Below are 15,477 nucleotides of genomic sequence, written 5' to 3'. Positions count from 1 at the left end.
TCTCAATCTCAACAAGAATCCAGGAACTTAACTATAAGATCATAGCGAGGTGGTATAAAACTCCGGAGGTTCTCAATAAGATTGATCTGTCTTACTCTCCCACTTGTTGGAGATGTGGAACAGCAAAGGGTACGCTTTTGCATATATGGTATGAATGTCCCTTAATACTCCCATTTTGGCAAATGGTCCAAGGCATCTTAAGAAAATTTCTAGCCAAAGACATTACCCTTACTCCAGAACTAACACTACTTAACCTAGACATGTCGTATCAGTATATAAATCGTAACTCTGCTTTACCACATCTTATAAGTGCAGCAAAGACCTTAATAGCTAGACACTGGAAAGAGGTTGATCCCCCTACAATCAATAAGTGGTTAAGAGAAATAAATATAATACAATCGTACAAAAAAACTAAATGGCTTTTGAACCAAGACCTAGACATATTCCAACATATATGGGACAATTGGATACGATTTTATAAATCTGTAGATTTATCCTAATTAGCTAATACTACAGCTTGATCCCACATTTATATAACCATCAAATTTTCTTCCTGAGGCAAGTCATCTACTCACAAGATTTTCCGTATATTGGTTCAAGGGATTTAATGCCACATTTTTTAAGGTCAACACCATATTGATTTCTCAATATAACATTATTATACCTGATTGTATTGTTTGAGATGCATTATTATATTAATAGATGTTTCGCATTGTGAAGATGATCTGTTACCCCCTCCCTTTTTTATTTTTGTACCCTTCCTTTTTGTTTGTTGGAAAACCCTAAAATAAAGAATTTAAAAAAAATAAATAAAAAAAAGAATATATCGGATATAGCAGTTGATTGGTTAATCATGTCACCTGACATACTCTATCATCATTTCTACGCCGAATTTGATGCGGGGGCGTATAACTGCCGTAAATTTTCCAGTCAGGTGCATGGACAGCCAGAGATGCGCCTAACTAAATAAGACGCATGTGCCTCTTAATAAGTTAGGTGTGAAGTAAAAGTTACTTAAAGATGGCACAAAGAGCCACAAGGGATATATCTATTACACATGAAAAAATGGTGGCAGATAAACTATAAACCAAGAAATGTTAGAGCACGGCTAGATTCATGCGAGAATTACAAACCTCGGACGTGCATTCGTGCTGTACAATGCGGGATGCGTTATCACACATCCCCCATTGACTAGAGTCTATGGAGGAATGCGTGAAGCACAAAAAAATAGGACATGTCCTATTTTTTCACGGACCCTTCACATGTGAACGGCCCTATTGAATTACACAAATCCGTGTGACGGACGTTTTTCAATGGCCGTCACACGGACATATTCAACGCTCGTATGAATACGGCCTAAGTGTAAACAAAAAAACAAACATTTTTATTTAAAAAATTACATTTTCTCAACACAATGTTTACCTTGAATAACTACTGCTCTCACTGCTGTCAGAAAAGTCGTCTTTGCCCAACCAAGCAGTGTTGTAACGGACAATATTTTGATGTTCAAGGCGAGCCAAGGCTTTTACTTCTTCTAGAACTTTACTGTATAAAGATAAGTAAATGTGCATCATGATAGCAATACTGTCATAATTGTATAAAATGATGTAGAGGTAATATTTCTTAAATGGAGTTTAATAAATTAGGCCTAAAGGGTTTTCCAGTTCTTCAAAATTGATGGCCTATCTATAATACATCAGTGGGGGTCAAAATGTTGTCACCCGAACCAATAAGCTGATTGGAGGCACAACAGCATATGTAGCGTCCCATTCATTGTTTACGCAGCTCTGTACTGCACAGCTCTGTATTTTTAGTAGTGGGTGTGCATGTTATCACAGCTTAGTCCCATTTAATTGAATTGGACGAAGCTATAGTGAGCTGTAAGTACGGAGCTGTGTCTGGTACACAATGAAGTGGAGCGTCGTGGCCCCTTCAAGCAGCAGATCACGGGGGTGTCGAGAGGCCATCAATTTGAACCCCTTGGCGACATGCCACATACATGTACGTGCAGTATATTGCAGTATATCGTGTAAACAATCCAAGGAGTCCCTAGGGGGACTAATAAAAGAAGTAAAACACAGTTAAAGTTTTTTTAAATGTAAAACAAAAATATTAGAAGTTCAAAAAAAATAACCTTTTCCCATTTTCCCCCTAAAGTAATGTTACATTTTTTAATTATCATAACTGGTATTGCAGCATCCATAAAAGCCCAAACTCTTCTAATAACGTTAGTTAACCACATTATTTAACCACACTGTAAATGCTATAAAAGAATATATATATATACTACCGTTCAAAAGTTTGGGGCCATCCAGACAATTTTGTGTTTTCCATGAAAACTCACACTTATATTTATCAAATGAGTTGCAAAATAACTAGAAAATATAGTCAAGACATTGCCAAGGTTAGAAATAATGATTTTTATTTGAAATAATAATTTTCTCCTTCAAACTTTTCTTTTTCTTCAAAGAATGTTCCATTTGCAGCAATTACAGCATTGTAGACCTTTGACATTCTAGCTGTTAATTTGTTGAGGTAATCGGGAGAAATTTCACCCCATGCTTCCAGAAGCCCCTCCCACAAGTTGGATTGGCTTGATGGGCACTTCTTGCGTACCATACGGTCAAGCTGCTCCCACAACAGCTCTATGGGGTTGAGATCTGGTGACTGCGCTGGCCACTCCATTACAGATAGAATACCAGCTGCCTGCTTCTTCCCTAAATAGTTCTTGCATAATTTGGAGGTGTGCTTTGGGTCATTGTCCTGTTGTAGGATGAAATTGGCTCCAATCAAGCGCTGTCCACAGGGTATGGCATGGCGTTGCAAAATGGAGTGATAGCCTTCCTTATTCAAAATCCCTTTTACCTTGTACAAATCTCCCACTTTACCAGCACCAAAGCAACCCCAGACCATCACATTACCTCCACCATGCTTGACAGATGGCGTCAGGCACTCTTCCAGCATCTTTTCAGTTGTTCTGCGTCTCACAAATGTTCTTCTGTGTGATCCAAACACCTCAAACTTCGATTCGTCTGTCCATAACACTTTTTTCCAATCTTGCTCTGTCCAATGTCAGTGTGCTTTTGCCCATATTAATCTTTTCCTTTTATTAGCCAGTCTCAGATATGGCTTTTTCTTTGCCACTCTGCCCTGAAGGCCAGCATCCCGGAGTCGCCTCTTCACTATAGACGTTGACGTTGGCGTTTTGCGGGAACTATTTAATGAAGCTGCCAGTTGAGGACCTGTGAGGCGTCTATTTCTCAAACTAGAGACTCTAATGTACTTGTCTTGTTGCTCAGTTGTGCAGCGGGGCCTCCCACTTCTCTTTCTACTCTGGTTAGAGCCTGTTTGTGCTGTCCTCTGAAGGGAGTAGTACACACTGTTGTAGGAAATCTTCAGTTTCTTTGCAATTTCTCGCATGGAATAGCCTTAATTTCTAAGAACAAGAATAGACTGTCGAGTTTCACATGAAAGCTCTCTTTTTCTAGCCATTTTGAGAGTTTAATCGAACCCACAAATCTAATGCTCCAGATTCTCAACTAGCTCAAAGGAAGGTCAGTTTTATAGCTCCTCTAAACAGCAAAACTGTTTACAGCGGTGCTAACATAATTGCACAAGGGTTTTCAAGTGTTTTCTAATCATCCATTAGCCTTCTAACACAGTTAGCAAACACAATGTACCATTAGAATACTGGAGTGATGGTTGCTGGAAATGGGCCTCTATACACCTATGTAGATATTGCATTAAAAACCAGACGTTTGCAGCTAGAATAGTCATTTAGCTCATTAACAATGTATAGAGTGTATTTCTGATTAATTTAATGTTATCTTCATTGAAAAAAAATTTGCTTTTCTTTAAAAAATAAGGAAATTTCTAAGTGACCCTAAACTTTTGAACGGTAGTGTATATATATATATATATATATATATATATATATATATATATATATATATATATACACACAGTGAAGGAAATAAGTATTTGATCCCTTGCTGATTTTGTAAGTTTGTACACTGTCAAAGACGTGAACAGTCTAGAATTTTTAGGCTAGGTTCATTTTACCAGTGAGAGATAGATTATATAAAAAAAAAAAAAGAAAATTACATTGTCAAAATTATATATATTTATTTGCATTGTGCACAGAGAAATAAGTATTTGATCCCTTTGGAAAACAAGGCTTAATACTTGATGGCAAAACCCTTGTTGGCAAGCACAGCAGTCAGACGTTTTTTTGTAGTTGATGATGAGGTTTGCACACATGTTAGATGGAATTTTGGCCCACTCCTCTTTGCAGATCATCTGTAAATCATTAAGATTTCGAGGCTGTCGCTTGGCAACTCGGATCATCAGCTCCCTCCATAAGTTTTCGATGGGATTAAGGTCTGGAGACTGGCTAGGCCACTCCATGACCTTAATGTGCTTCTTTTTGAGCCACTCCTTTTTTGCCTTGGCTGTATGTTTCGGGTCATTGTCGTGCTGGAAGACCCAGCCACGAGCCATTTTTAATGTCCTGGTGGAGGGAAGGAGGTTGTCACTCAGGATTTGACGGTACATGGCTCCATCCATTCTCCCATAATGCGGTGAAGTAGTCCTGTGCCCTTAGCAGAGAAACACCCCAAAAACATAATGTTTCCACCTCCATGCTTGACAGTGGGGACGGTGTTCTTTGGGTCATAGGCAGCATTTCTCTTCCTCCAAACACGGCGAGTTGAGTTAATGCCAAAGAACTCAATTTTAGTCTCATCTGACCACAGCACCGTCTCCCAATCACTCTCAGAATCATCCAAATGTTCATTTGCAAACTTCAGATGGGCCTGTACATGTGCCTTCTTGAGCAGGAGGACCTTGCGGGCACTGCAGGATTTTAATCCATTACGGCGTAATGTGTTACCAATGGTTTTCTTGGTGACTGTGGTCCCAGCTGCCTTGAGATCATTAACAAGTTCCCCCCGTGTAGTTTTCGGCTGAGCTCTCACCTTCCTCAGGATCAAGGATACCCCACGAGGTGAGATTTTGCATGGAGCCCCAGATCGATGTTGATTGCCAGTCATTTTGTATGTCTTCAATTTTCTTACTATTGCACCAACAGTTGTCTCCTTCTCACCCAGCGTCTTACTTATGGTTTTGTAGCCCATTCCAGCCTTGTGCAGGTCTATGATCTTGTCCCTGACATCATTAGAAAGCTCTTTGGTCTTGCCTATGTTGTAGAGGTTAGAGTCAGACTGATTAATTGAGTCTGTGGACAGGAGTCTTTTATACAGGTGACCATTTAAGACAGCTGTCTTTAATGCAGGCACCAAGTTGATTTGGAGCGTGTAACTGGTCTGGAGGAGGCTGAACTCTTAATGGTTGGTAAGGGATCAAATACTTATTTCTCTGTGCACAATGCAAATAAATATATATAATTTTGACTATGTGATTTTCTGTGTTTTTTTTTATTATAATCTATCTCTCACTGGTAAAATTAACCTAGCCTAAAAATTCTAGACTGTTCATGACTTTGACAGTGGGCAAACGTACAAAATCAGCAAGGGATCAAATACTTATTTCCTTCACTGTATATATATATATTTATTATTTTAATGCCAGAATTGCTGTTTTTTTTGTCACCTGAGCTTCCTAAAAATATGGAAAAAAGGGTAAAAATTCACACGTAGCCCAAAATGGTCCCAATAAAAACTACTGCCCTTACTCCGCTCAATCGATGGAAATCTACAAAAGTTATGGGTCTCAGAATATGGCAACACAAAACAATTTTGTTTTAAAAAATATTTTTTCTTTATAAAAGTAGTAAAATATTAAAAAAACTATAATATTTGTTATCGCTGTAATCGTTCTGACCCATATAATAAAGCTAACATGTTGTTTTTACTGCACGGTGAACACTGCAAAAACCAACGGCAGAATCGCTGTTTTTTGCCCATACCATCCCTCAAAGAATTTTTTTTCAGTTCTCCAGTACATTATGTGGTACATTAAATGGTGCCATTAAAAAACGCAACTCACCCTACAAAAAACAAGCCCTCCTACAGATATGTCGACAAAAACAAAAAGTTATGGCTTTTGGAAGGCGGGGAGGAAAAAGCTCAAATGAAAAGCCGAACATTGGCTGCGTCTCCAAAGGGTTAGGCCTCATGCACACGACCGTAAGAATTTTTCTGTCCGCAAATAAGGATGCACATCCGTAGCTGTCTGCAATAGCGGAAGCGGCCATAAACTTCTATAGGTGACTAAATATACTGAAGGGTGTCCGTGGCCTATAGAAATGAATGGGTCCGCAATTTACCTGATGTGTAATTACGGATGAAAACTACGGTCGTGTGCATGAGGCCTTAAAGAACCGGATAGCCCCTTTAATCATTAATATACTAAATTGAGCTCTAAAAAAAAGTACACACTTGCACCTGAGCTCTAGTGTGCCGCTGAAGCAGGACTGTCTTATGTTAATTTACACAGAAGTCTTTATGGACACATGTACTACATTCATTGTACTCTATTTCAAGTCACAATAACCTAAGCACTCTTTTAGTATTTATTTTTATTTACAGTTGAGTTGTATAAGAACTGATACATACGCTTTGACAATAAAAATTCTGATAATTCTTTACAGATATCATTTACAGGACTTGATAAATAGTAGAATAAATAGTGTGAATTATAACAATATAGATCAATATAAGGCCCATGGCAGAGGCACACAAAGTTTCTACAGCTCTGCACTATGGAGCCTCTGTACAGTGGCAAATAACGGAGACGTAACGCCATAATACGGCATCTGATGGAACATGTCACAATTTTTTTTAAAGGGGTTTTTCTATAATCAATATTTATCATCTATCCACAGGATAGGTGATAAATATCTGATAGTGGGAGTCCGACCAATGGCGCCCCCACTGATCATGAGAATGGGCCTACTGTACTGTTCCTGGGAGCCCCATAGGAATAGAGTTTTAGTGCACATGCTCGGCAACCGCTCTATTAATTTCTTTGGGGCTGCTGAAGATAGAGTTTGGCAGCCCCATAGAAAATAATGGACGTCGGACCCCCCAACGATCATATTTTTATCACATATCCCGTGAATAGGTGATGAGTAATGATTATGGGAAAAACCCTTAAGTTAGATATCCATATGAAATCGGAGGCATAAGGAGGCAAAGTAGGGATCCAATAGACTTCGATTGACGCCGTATTACTGCTCTGTATGACTCGGAGGTTGTACAGGACAGTAATATGCTTGCGAGCATGAGCCTTTAATATCACCTGTTTAATATCGTAACAATAAATGATTGCAATCTGAACAGATTATTTATTAGACTATACTTCAATACCTATAAGTATATGTGTGGACATATCAATATCCAAGAAAAAATAATACAAAGTACAAAATGTGTACCATGCAAAATTCAAATACTTTATTGGAATTGTCATAAAAACAAGTTGGCCATCAAGACCTAAAAAAACATACAGTTAAAACAAAATAGTGTGGTGGTAAGTAGAGACCACAGCAATGACATGCAATTGTCATGAATAAAACGTCATAAGTGGACTACACGGGAAGACAAATTAAATGTACATATAGTCAATTATGAAACAAAAGTACAATTTTATAAACACAGGGTAATAACCAACATAAAGGCCCTAGACCAAGTACCAACCCTTATGCTGCATATTGTGCCCAAACAAACAGTCACCATACTAAGAGCCCCGAAGCGCGTTGCGCCGTCAGCTTTTTCAAGGGGTCAATGATACTTACTTTCCCTTCACCTGCACAATTTTCACAGCATATAACTTTTCATCAAGTATTTTCCTGGCTTTCACCACTTTACCATATGCTCCTCTATCAAGCTCGGTGATGTTGTCAAACTCCCCCAATGGACTAGTAAAATGTAAACGAAAAATAATTCTTAGTTTCAAATGGTTACAAAGGACTTTTCATAAAACATACTGGAACGCCATACAGCGCCCCCCCCCCCCCCTTGCAGGGAAAGCCATACAGCGCCCTCCCCCCTGCAGGGAACGCCATACATCGCCCCCCCCCCTGCAGGGAACGCCATACAGTGCCCCCCCCCTCTGTAGGGAACGCCATACAGCGCCCCCCCCCCCCCCAAAAAAATGTGACCTATAGTGTGTCCTACAAATAACATGCATCCCCTATCCACAGGATAGGGGATACATGTGTGATCGCTGGCATTGATAGGGAGAACGGGGGACTGAAAGTCCCCTGAAGTTCTCCATGACTAACCTCTGACTTCCGGGGTCTGTGTCGGCAGCTCAATAAAACTGAAAGGAGCGCTGGTCACGCATGCGCACAAGCGCGACCGGCGCTCCATTCATTTCTACGGAGCTGCCGACACAGACCCCGGAAGTCAGAGGTTTGTGATGGAGAACTTCAGGGGACTTTCAGTCCCCCGTTCTCCCTATCGCTGCCAGCGATCACACATGTATCCCCTATCCTGTGGATAGGGGATACATGTCTTTTGTTTAATGGCAGAGCGGGGAGATACCTCCCTGCTCTGTCGTAGTGTTCAGTGGCGTCCTGCTGTAGCAGCCATAGCGGCTGCTAGCGGAGCCTGCGGCCAAGGTGGGGGCCAGTGCCGGCGGGCGACACGGGCCCCCTCATGCCGCGGGCCCCGTAGCATTCGCTACGGCTGCTACAGCGGTAGTTACGCCACTGTGTGTGGCATCACATACAGGGGGCTGTGTGGCATCATATACAGGGAGGTTGTGTGGCATCATATACAGGGAGGTGTGTGGCATCATATACAGGGAGGTGTGTGGCATCACATACAGGGGGGCTGTAAATAGTGTCTTTGTGAACATGCGACCTTCCTTTGGGTGTTTTTAGAGAGCTAGGACAAAAAAAGCCTGACCATTAGTTTTTTTAACGGCCATAAAAAACTGATTCAAAATGGATGTCAAACGGCCATTAAAAACGGACAGACGGACCGGAAATCTATGAAAATTTGGAGACACACCGATGCAAAATGGCCATGAAAAACAGTTGATCAGTTTTTATTAGACATTTTTTTTCACTGTCGTGTGAATATAGCCTTGGTAAATGTTGTGTGCATCACATTGGTACATGCTGCATACAAATTCCTAAATAAATAACTATGAACTTACTTCTGAACACTTGAAGGTGCCAGACCTGAAGAGCTGGATGAAAGCTTGAAAACAGGAATTAGGATTTTATTGTAGGTAAAACACAATACAGATGCATGTTAAACTAGAGCGAGAATAAGTAAGTTCCTTATGATCATGGACTGTCCATAGAATTGCTGAGACCCCTGACAACACAATCATTTTGGGTCAGCCATGCCCTTCTAAATATTAAATTTTTATTCCTTTTGGTCTATAGCGGTTAATGGTAATAACCCTAGTGGTCGAGGGTAATAAAAGGGTTAAAGGGGTTTTCAAGGCACAGACAACTGATGACCTATCCGCAGGATAGGTCATCAGTATATGATCGGTGGGGGTCCGACACCCGGATCCCGCACCGATCAGCTGCCTCCATGCGCCGGATGTTATGCAGGGTATGCAGTATTCGGAGCCAGAAGCAGATGGCTCCAACTACTGCATAGCGGCCGTGCTGCAAAACCGCAACTCTGCTCCTATTCACTTGAATAATAGCAGAGCTGCATCTCAACCACTATTCTGTGACTGGAGCCATCTGCTTCCGGCAAGGACATCCAATGCTGGAGGCAGCCGGTGCAGCTGATCCGTACGTGGTCCATGTGTCGGACCCCCACTGATCATCCTGTGGATAGGTCATCAGTTGTCTGTGCCCGGATAACCCCTTTAATGCCAGCTTTCCTGGTAGTTTAGGGTAGTGCAATTAATGCCATCATTGCTGGTAGGGTAGTAAAGGGATTATTGGTAATATCCCTTGTTGTCTGTGCTAGTGAAGGGGTTAATGCCAACATCCCTGGTGGTCTGAGGTAATAAAGGGGTTAATCCTAATATACCTGGTGATCCAGGTTAGTCAAGTGGTTAATGCCAACATTTCTAGTGGTCTAGAGTAGTATAGGGGTCAATTTATATCTGGTGACCAGTGGTTACTCTCCAGTGAGGTCCTACTTTGACACGAAAGATAAATACGGTCAGCTTCTTTTTCCTGCCCTGCACTGATCACACAGATCACTGCCGCAGATGGTAAGGGTTATGTGGCTATGATTTAATAGGCATAGCTATCTAAATGATCGAGCACAGCGATTTATGAGTGCTCGGCCTAATCACAAGAGCAGTCATCTGGAGAGTCTGGCCACATTCAGGCTGGCCAAATGTGCATGTTATTTCTATACGCAATTAGGGAGATGAGCGGCGGCCAGAGAGCTCTGGCTCCACTTATCTAAGAAGGAACAGAAGTATAGACAGAGAAAATACATCCTCTTAGATCCATGTTTTTCTCAACATCCGGTATCAAGGGACCATATGTTGGGCCTGACCCAAAATTCCTAGACAGACAAGCTAATATCAGATATTGCAAGCATGTTTTTATACTTGGAACTAAGGGCCAGTTCACACTGAGTTTTTCGACACGGAAACCGAGTCGGAAAACGCACCAAAAAACGGCAGAAAATGCCTACAATTGATTTAAATGGGAGGCGGAGGCTCGCAGGAAAAAGAAGGGACATGCCCTATCTTCGGGCGTTTGCGCCCCTGACCTCCCATTGATGTCCGCAGGTGAAAAAAGACGTGAAAAGCGCCGCGAAAATCAGCGTGCAGGCAGAGTAAAATCTGCCTCAAAATTCCAAACGGAATTTTGAGGCAGATTTTCTACCTGCAAAAAACTCTGTGTGAACCCAGCCTTAAAGAGTTCCAGCTATTTGGCCTCACGTGCCACAAAAATGTCTAATCTGGTAACTAGTCACCACTAAACACCCTAGTGTTTGTTACATTACAAGGTCATATCCGGAAACATACAAGAAGATAGTTTTGGTCTTGGAATTTTTGTGCAAAATTTACCAACCTTTAAATTTTCATTGATTACATTTGTAGTGTTTATAAAATTGGTTATTGTGACTCTACCGTCAGTGACACTTACCACTGTCACTTCTTGTCGCTTCCAATGATTTCAATAACAGTAGGGCTGCCCATGCAAAGCCATTTTTTTCCTGACAAGTACTGTGACCAGTTTATTCAGGTATAAAAAAGTACATTTAAAAAAAAAAAGTCCCCTACTCATATTACTATTCCCAAAATGATATTTAAAGGGTACCTGTCACCTGATTTTTGATGATAAAACCAAAAATCAGGTGACGGGTTCCATTTAAAAGTAATCTACTAAATATAGACCTAAATCAGAAGCTGGCAGTAGAATAGTGAGTTAAAAAGTAATGGAAATCAAGTGATCAAATTACCTGAGAATTAGGGGTTAAACTCATATGCATTCCACTTTCTGACGATGGGCCGGGACTGTAAGAAAATTCATACAATAGCACTTAAAGAAGTGATTTACTTTTTATTTTTATAATAATATTCTTATTATAGCGCAAACATATTTCACAACGCTTTACAACAGGTAACTAAAAAGTAGAATGACAAATGCACAAATATTGAGACAAAGTAAGAAAGGTCCCTGCCTGAATGAGCTTACAGAAGTGACACAATAGGTACAAGGTGCTCATTTTTCCCAGTGCGCCTGTCGAGGTCCTTAAAACACGTGCCATAATCTTCGGTGCAGGCTTTAGTGACTGCCGGGCACCCTGAAGAGAAGATAGAAGCGGTTTTCACTGCTTCTGTCTTCTCTGTTCTCTTGTGCACAGCGCCACACATGATTGTTGGGATTCTGTTTGTGGAAGTCTGCTGCTAGACCCAGCACAGACCCAGCACAGCACTAAGGGTATGTTCACATGGCTTAGCAAAACATGTCTGAAATTACGGAGCTGTTTTCAGGCGAAAACAGCTCCTGAATTTCAGAAGTTTTTTTAACTACTCGCGTTTTTCGCTGCGTATTTTACGGACGTTATTGGAGCTGTTTTTCAAAGGAGTCAATGAAAAACGGCTCCAAAAACGTCCCAAGAAGTGACATGCACATCTTTTTCGCGGGCGTCTTTTTAGCGCCGTCTTTTGACAGTGACGCGTAAAATTACAGCTCGTGGGAACAGAACATCGTAAAGCCCATTGAAAGCAATGGGCAGATGTTTGTAGGCATAATGGAGCCGTTTTTTCAGGCGTAATTCGAGGCGTAAAATGCCCGAATTACGTCTGAAAACAGTGCGTGCGAACATACCCTAACAGTGACAATAGTTATTATAACAGGGCTGATTTCCCCTGTAACTGGTGCTGCTTGTGCAGCTCTAGTTAGGCTGGGTTCACACGGCCTATTTACGGACGTAATTTGGGGTTAAAACGCCCGAATTACATCCTAAAATACGGCACCAAAGCGTCGGCAAACATCTCCCCATTCATTTGAATGGGCTATACGATGTTCTGTGCCGACGGTCATTTTTTTTACGCGCCGCTGTCAAAAGACGGCGCGTAAAAAAGACACCCGCGTCAAAGAAGTGCCTATCACTTCTTGAGACGTAATTGGAGCCGTTTTCCATTGACACCATGGAAAAACAGCTGCAATTACGTCCGTAATGGACGCAGCGAAAAGCACCTGCACTTGCCATTACGTCTGAAATGGCGGAGCTGTTTTCTCCTGAAAACAGCTACGTAATTTCAGCCGTAACGGAGGGTGCCGTGTGAACATACCCTTACTGTGGAAAAACATGATTCTGACCTCTTGAGAGACAAGTCATAATAATAATAAAAAAATAAAATAAAGTAAAAATAATATAAATAAAAATGACACGTAAAAAATCCACCGAAAAAAAAAGTTCCCCACACCAATCATTGTAGCAACGATAGCCCCAGTGGCGTAACTACCGCCGTAGCAGCCGTAGCGGCTGCTATGGGGCCCGCGGCATGAGGGGGCCCGTGTCGCCCGCTGGCACGGGCTCCCACCATGGCCGGAGGCTCCGCTAGCAGCCGCTATGGCTGCTACAGCGCGACACCACTGAACACTACGGCAGAGCAGGGAGGTATCTCCCCGCTCTGCCATTAAACAAAAGACATGTATCCCCTATCCACAGGATAGGGGATACATGTGTGATCGCTGGCATTGATAGGGAGAATGGTGGCTAGCGGCTGCTAGCGGAGCCTCCGGCCATGGTGGGGGCCCGTGCCGGCGGGCAACACGGGCCCCCTCATGCCGTGGGCCCCGTGGATACATGTCTTTTGTAGGACACACTGTAGGTCAGATTTTTTGGGGGAGTTGTGGCTGTACGGCGTTACCTACAGGGGGGGGCTCTATGGCGTTACCTACAGGGGGGCTGTATGGCGTTACCTACAGGGGGGGCTGTATGGCGTTACCTACAGGGGGGAGCTGTATGGCGGTACCTACAGGGGGGGCTGTATGGTGGTACCTACAGGGGGGGGCTGTGTCGAGTTACCTACAGGGGGGGCTGTGTAGAGTTACCCACAGGGGGGCTGTATAGCGTTACCTACAGGGGGGGCTGTAGGGCGTTACCTACAGGGGGGCTGTATGGCGTTATCTATAGGGGGGGTGTATGGCGTTATCTACAGGGGGGCTGTATGGCGTTATCTACAGGGGGGGCTGTATGGCGTTATCTACAGGGGGGCTGTATGGCGTTATCTACAGGGGGGCTGTATGGCGTTCTCTACAGGGGGCAATATGGCGTTCTCTACAGTGGGGGCTGTATGGCGCTATCTACAGAGGGGGCTGTATGGCGCTATTTACAGAGGGGGCTGTATGGCGTTATCTACAGGGGGGACTCTGTATGGCGTTATCTACAGGGGGTCTGTATGGCGTTCTCTACAGTGTGGGCTGTATGGCACTATCTACAGAGGGGGCTGTATGGCGTTATCTACAGGGGGGCTGTATGGCGTTATCTACAGAGGGGGCTGTATGGCGTTATCTACAGGGGGGGCTGTATGGCGTTATCTACAGAGGGGGCTGTATGGCGTTATCTACAGGGGGGCTGTATGGCGTTATCTACAGGGGGGGCTGTATGGCGTTATCTACAGGGGGGCTGTGTGGCGTTATCTACAGAGGGGGCTGTATGCCATTATCTACAGAGGGGGCTGTATGGCGTTATCTACAGGGGGGGCTGTATGGCGTTATCTACAGAGGGGGCTTTATGGCGTTATCTACAGGAGGGGCTGTATGGCGTTATCTACAGGGGGCTGTATGGCGTTATCTACAAGGGGGGTTGTGTGACACCCAGGGGAGGGGGGGCCCCAGTCAAAAGTTTGCTATGGGGCCCAGTCTTTCCTAGTTACGCCCCTGGATAGCCCTGACCCATTTAATCTAAAATAGACATGTAATGTATCAAAATTTACGGTACACAATGACGATCACAAATAAAAGGTCTATATTAGGGAAAAATACATTACTAGAAAAAATTTGCTAAAATATAAAAATGCATACTATTATTTTCAATCTATCTAAGTCTGAAAATTCTAAAATAGCAAAATGGAAGTGTATAAAAATGATGAAAAAAGAAACCTGAACTGGTTAATGTTTTAGCAGTGTCATTGGTGAGGTAGGGATGGACAAGAGAGATGTTTTTTTTAGGTGAAAGCGACATTCTCTGGCAATAGATTGATTGTGAGAAATAAAGAACAGATCAGAGTCGTGTATAACTCCATGACATTTGGCCTGATGTCTAGGGAGAATTGTGGTGTTACATATGGAGTCACAAGTTTTAGGTGAAGAAGATGATGTAGGAAATAGAAGGAGTTCAGTTTAAAAAAAAAAATGTTTGTGATTTAGAGAGGACATGACAGCCGAGACAGCGGACAGACACGCACTAGTGTTATTTAGGAGAGCAGGTGAAATATCCGCGGAGAAGGAATATAGTTGGGTGTCATCAACATTAAGATGAATGCTGGAAACCAAATCTGCTTATAGCAAAGAGACAGGAGGGGGCCCAAACACTGAACCTTGGGGAACGCCAACAGAGAGAAGAAGTAGAGCCAGCAAAAGACACACGGAAAGCGCAGTCAGAGAGATAGGAGGAAAGCCAGGATAGGAGCGTGTCCTATTTTTACACAAGAAGCACCATTTGGAATCAGAATTTGCAAAAATCAATCTGTTGAAATCTACACATTGGCCATTGCTCTTGTGGACTGTAGCTGTAGAGGAGACTATATTAATTTATGTACAAATGTCCATAGCAGTCCATAAAAAAGGTGCTATGTCTATATAAAATGCGTAAGGCCCCATGCACACCAACGTAAAAACGCCTGAAATTACGGCACGTTTTTATGGGCCCATGGACTTCTGTTGGCCACGGGTACCTCCCCGTATGCTTACGGGAAGGTGCCCGTGCCGTTGAAAAATATAGAACATGTCCTATTTCATGCCGTAATTACGGCACGGGCAGGCCCATAGAAGTCTATGGGGTTCCCGTGATTACGGGTGACTACGTGTGTGCACCCGTAATTACGGGAGCGTTGCTAGGCGAC

The 15,477-nt window shown here is 42.7% G+C and overlaps 1 protein-coding gene across 2 annotated transcripts in view; it reads right to left on the bottom strand.

Moving 5' to 3' along the window:
• Window positions 1-15,477, bottom strand: part of LOC142759970 (interferon-induced, double-stranded RNA-activated protein kinase-like) — a 171,330-nt gene that overhangs the window by 52,954 nt on the left and 102,899 nt on the right. For both annotated transcript variants that reach the window (XM_075862807.1, XM_075862808.1), the window contains exons 11-14: window positions 11,361-11,415; window positions 9,124-9,167; window positions 7,754-7,876; window positions 1,423-1,545 (exon numbers count right to left, since the gene is read on the bottom strand). In XM_075862807.1, coding sequence (XP_075718922.1) covers window positions 1,423-1,545; window positions 7,754-7,876; window positions 9,124-9,167; window positions 11,361-11,415 — 345 coding nt within the window. The remainder of the gene's footprint in view (window positions 1-1,422; window positions 1,546-7,753; window positions 7,877-9,123; window positions 9,168-11,360; window positions 11,416-15,477) is intronic.

This window comes from Rhinoderma darwinii, chromosome 4 (assembly GCF_050947455.1).
Source record: "Rhinoderma darwinii isolate aRhiDar2 chromosome 4, aRhiDar2.hap1, whole genome shotgun sequence".
Classification (NCBI taxonomy): Eukaryota; Metazoa; Chordata; class Amphibia; order Anura; family Rhinodermatidae; genus Rhinoderma; species Rhinoderma darwinii.
Note: the sequence above shows the minus strand (reverse complement) of the source record. Positions and strands in the feature narration are given on the sequence as shown.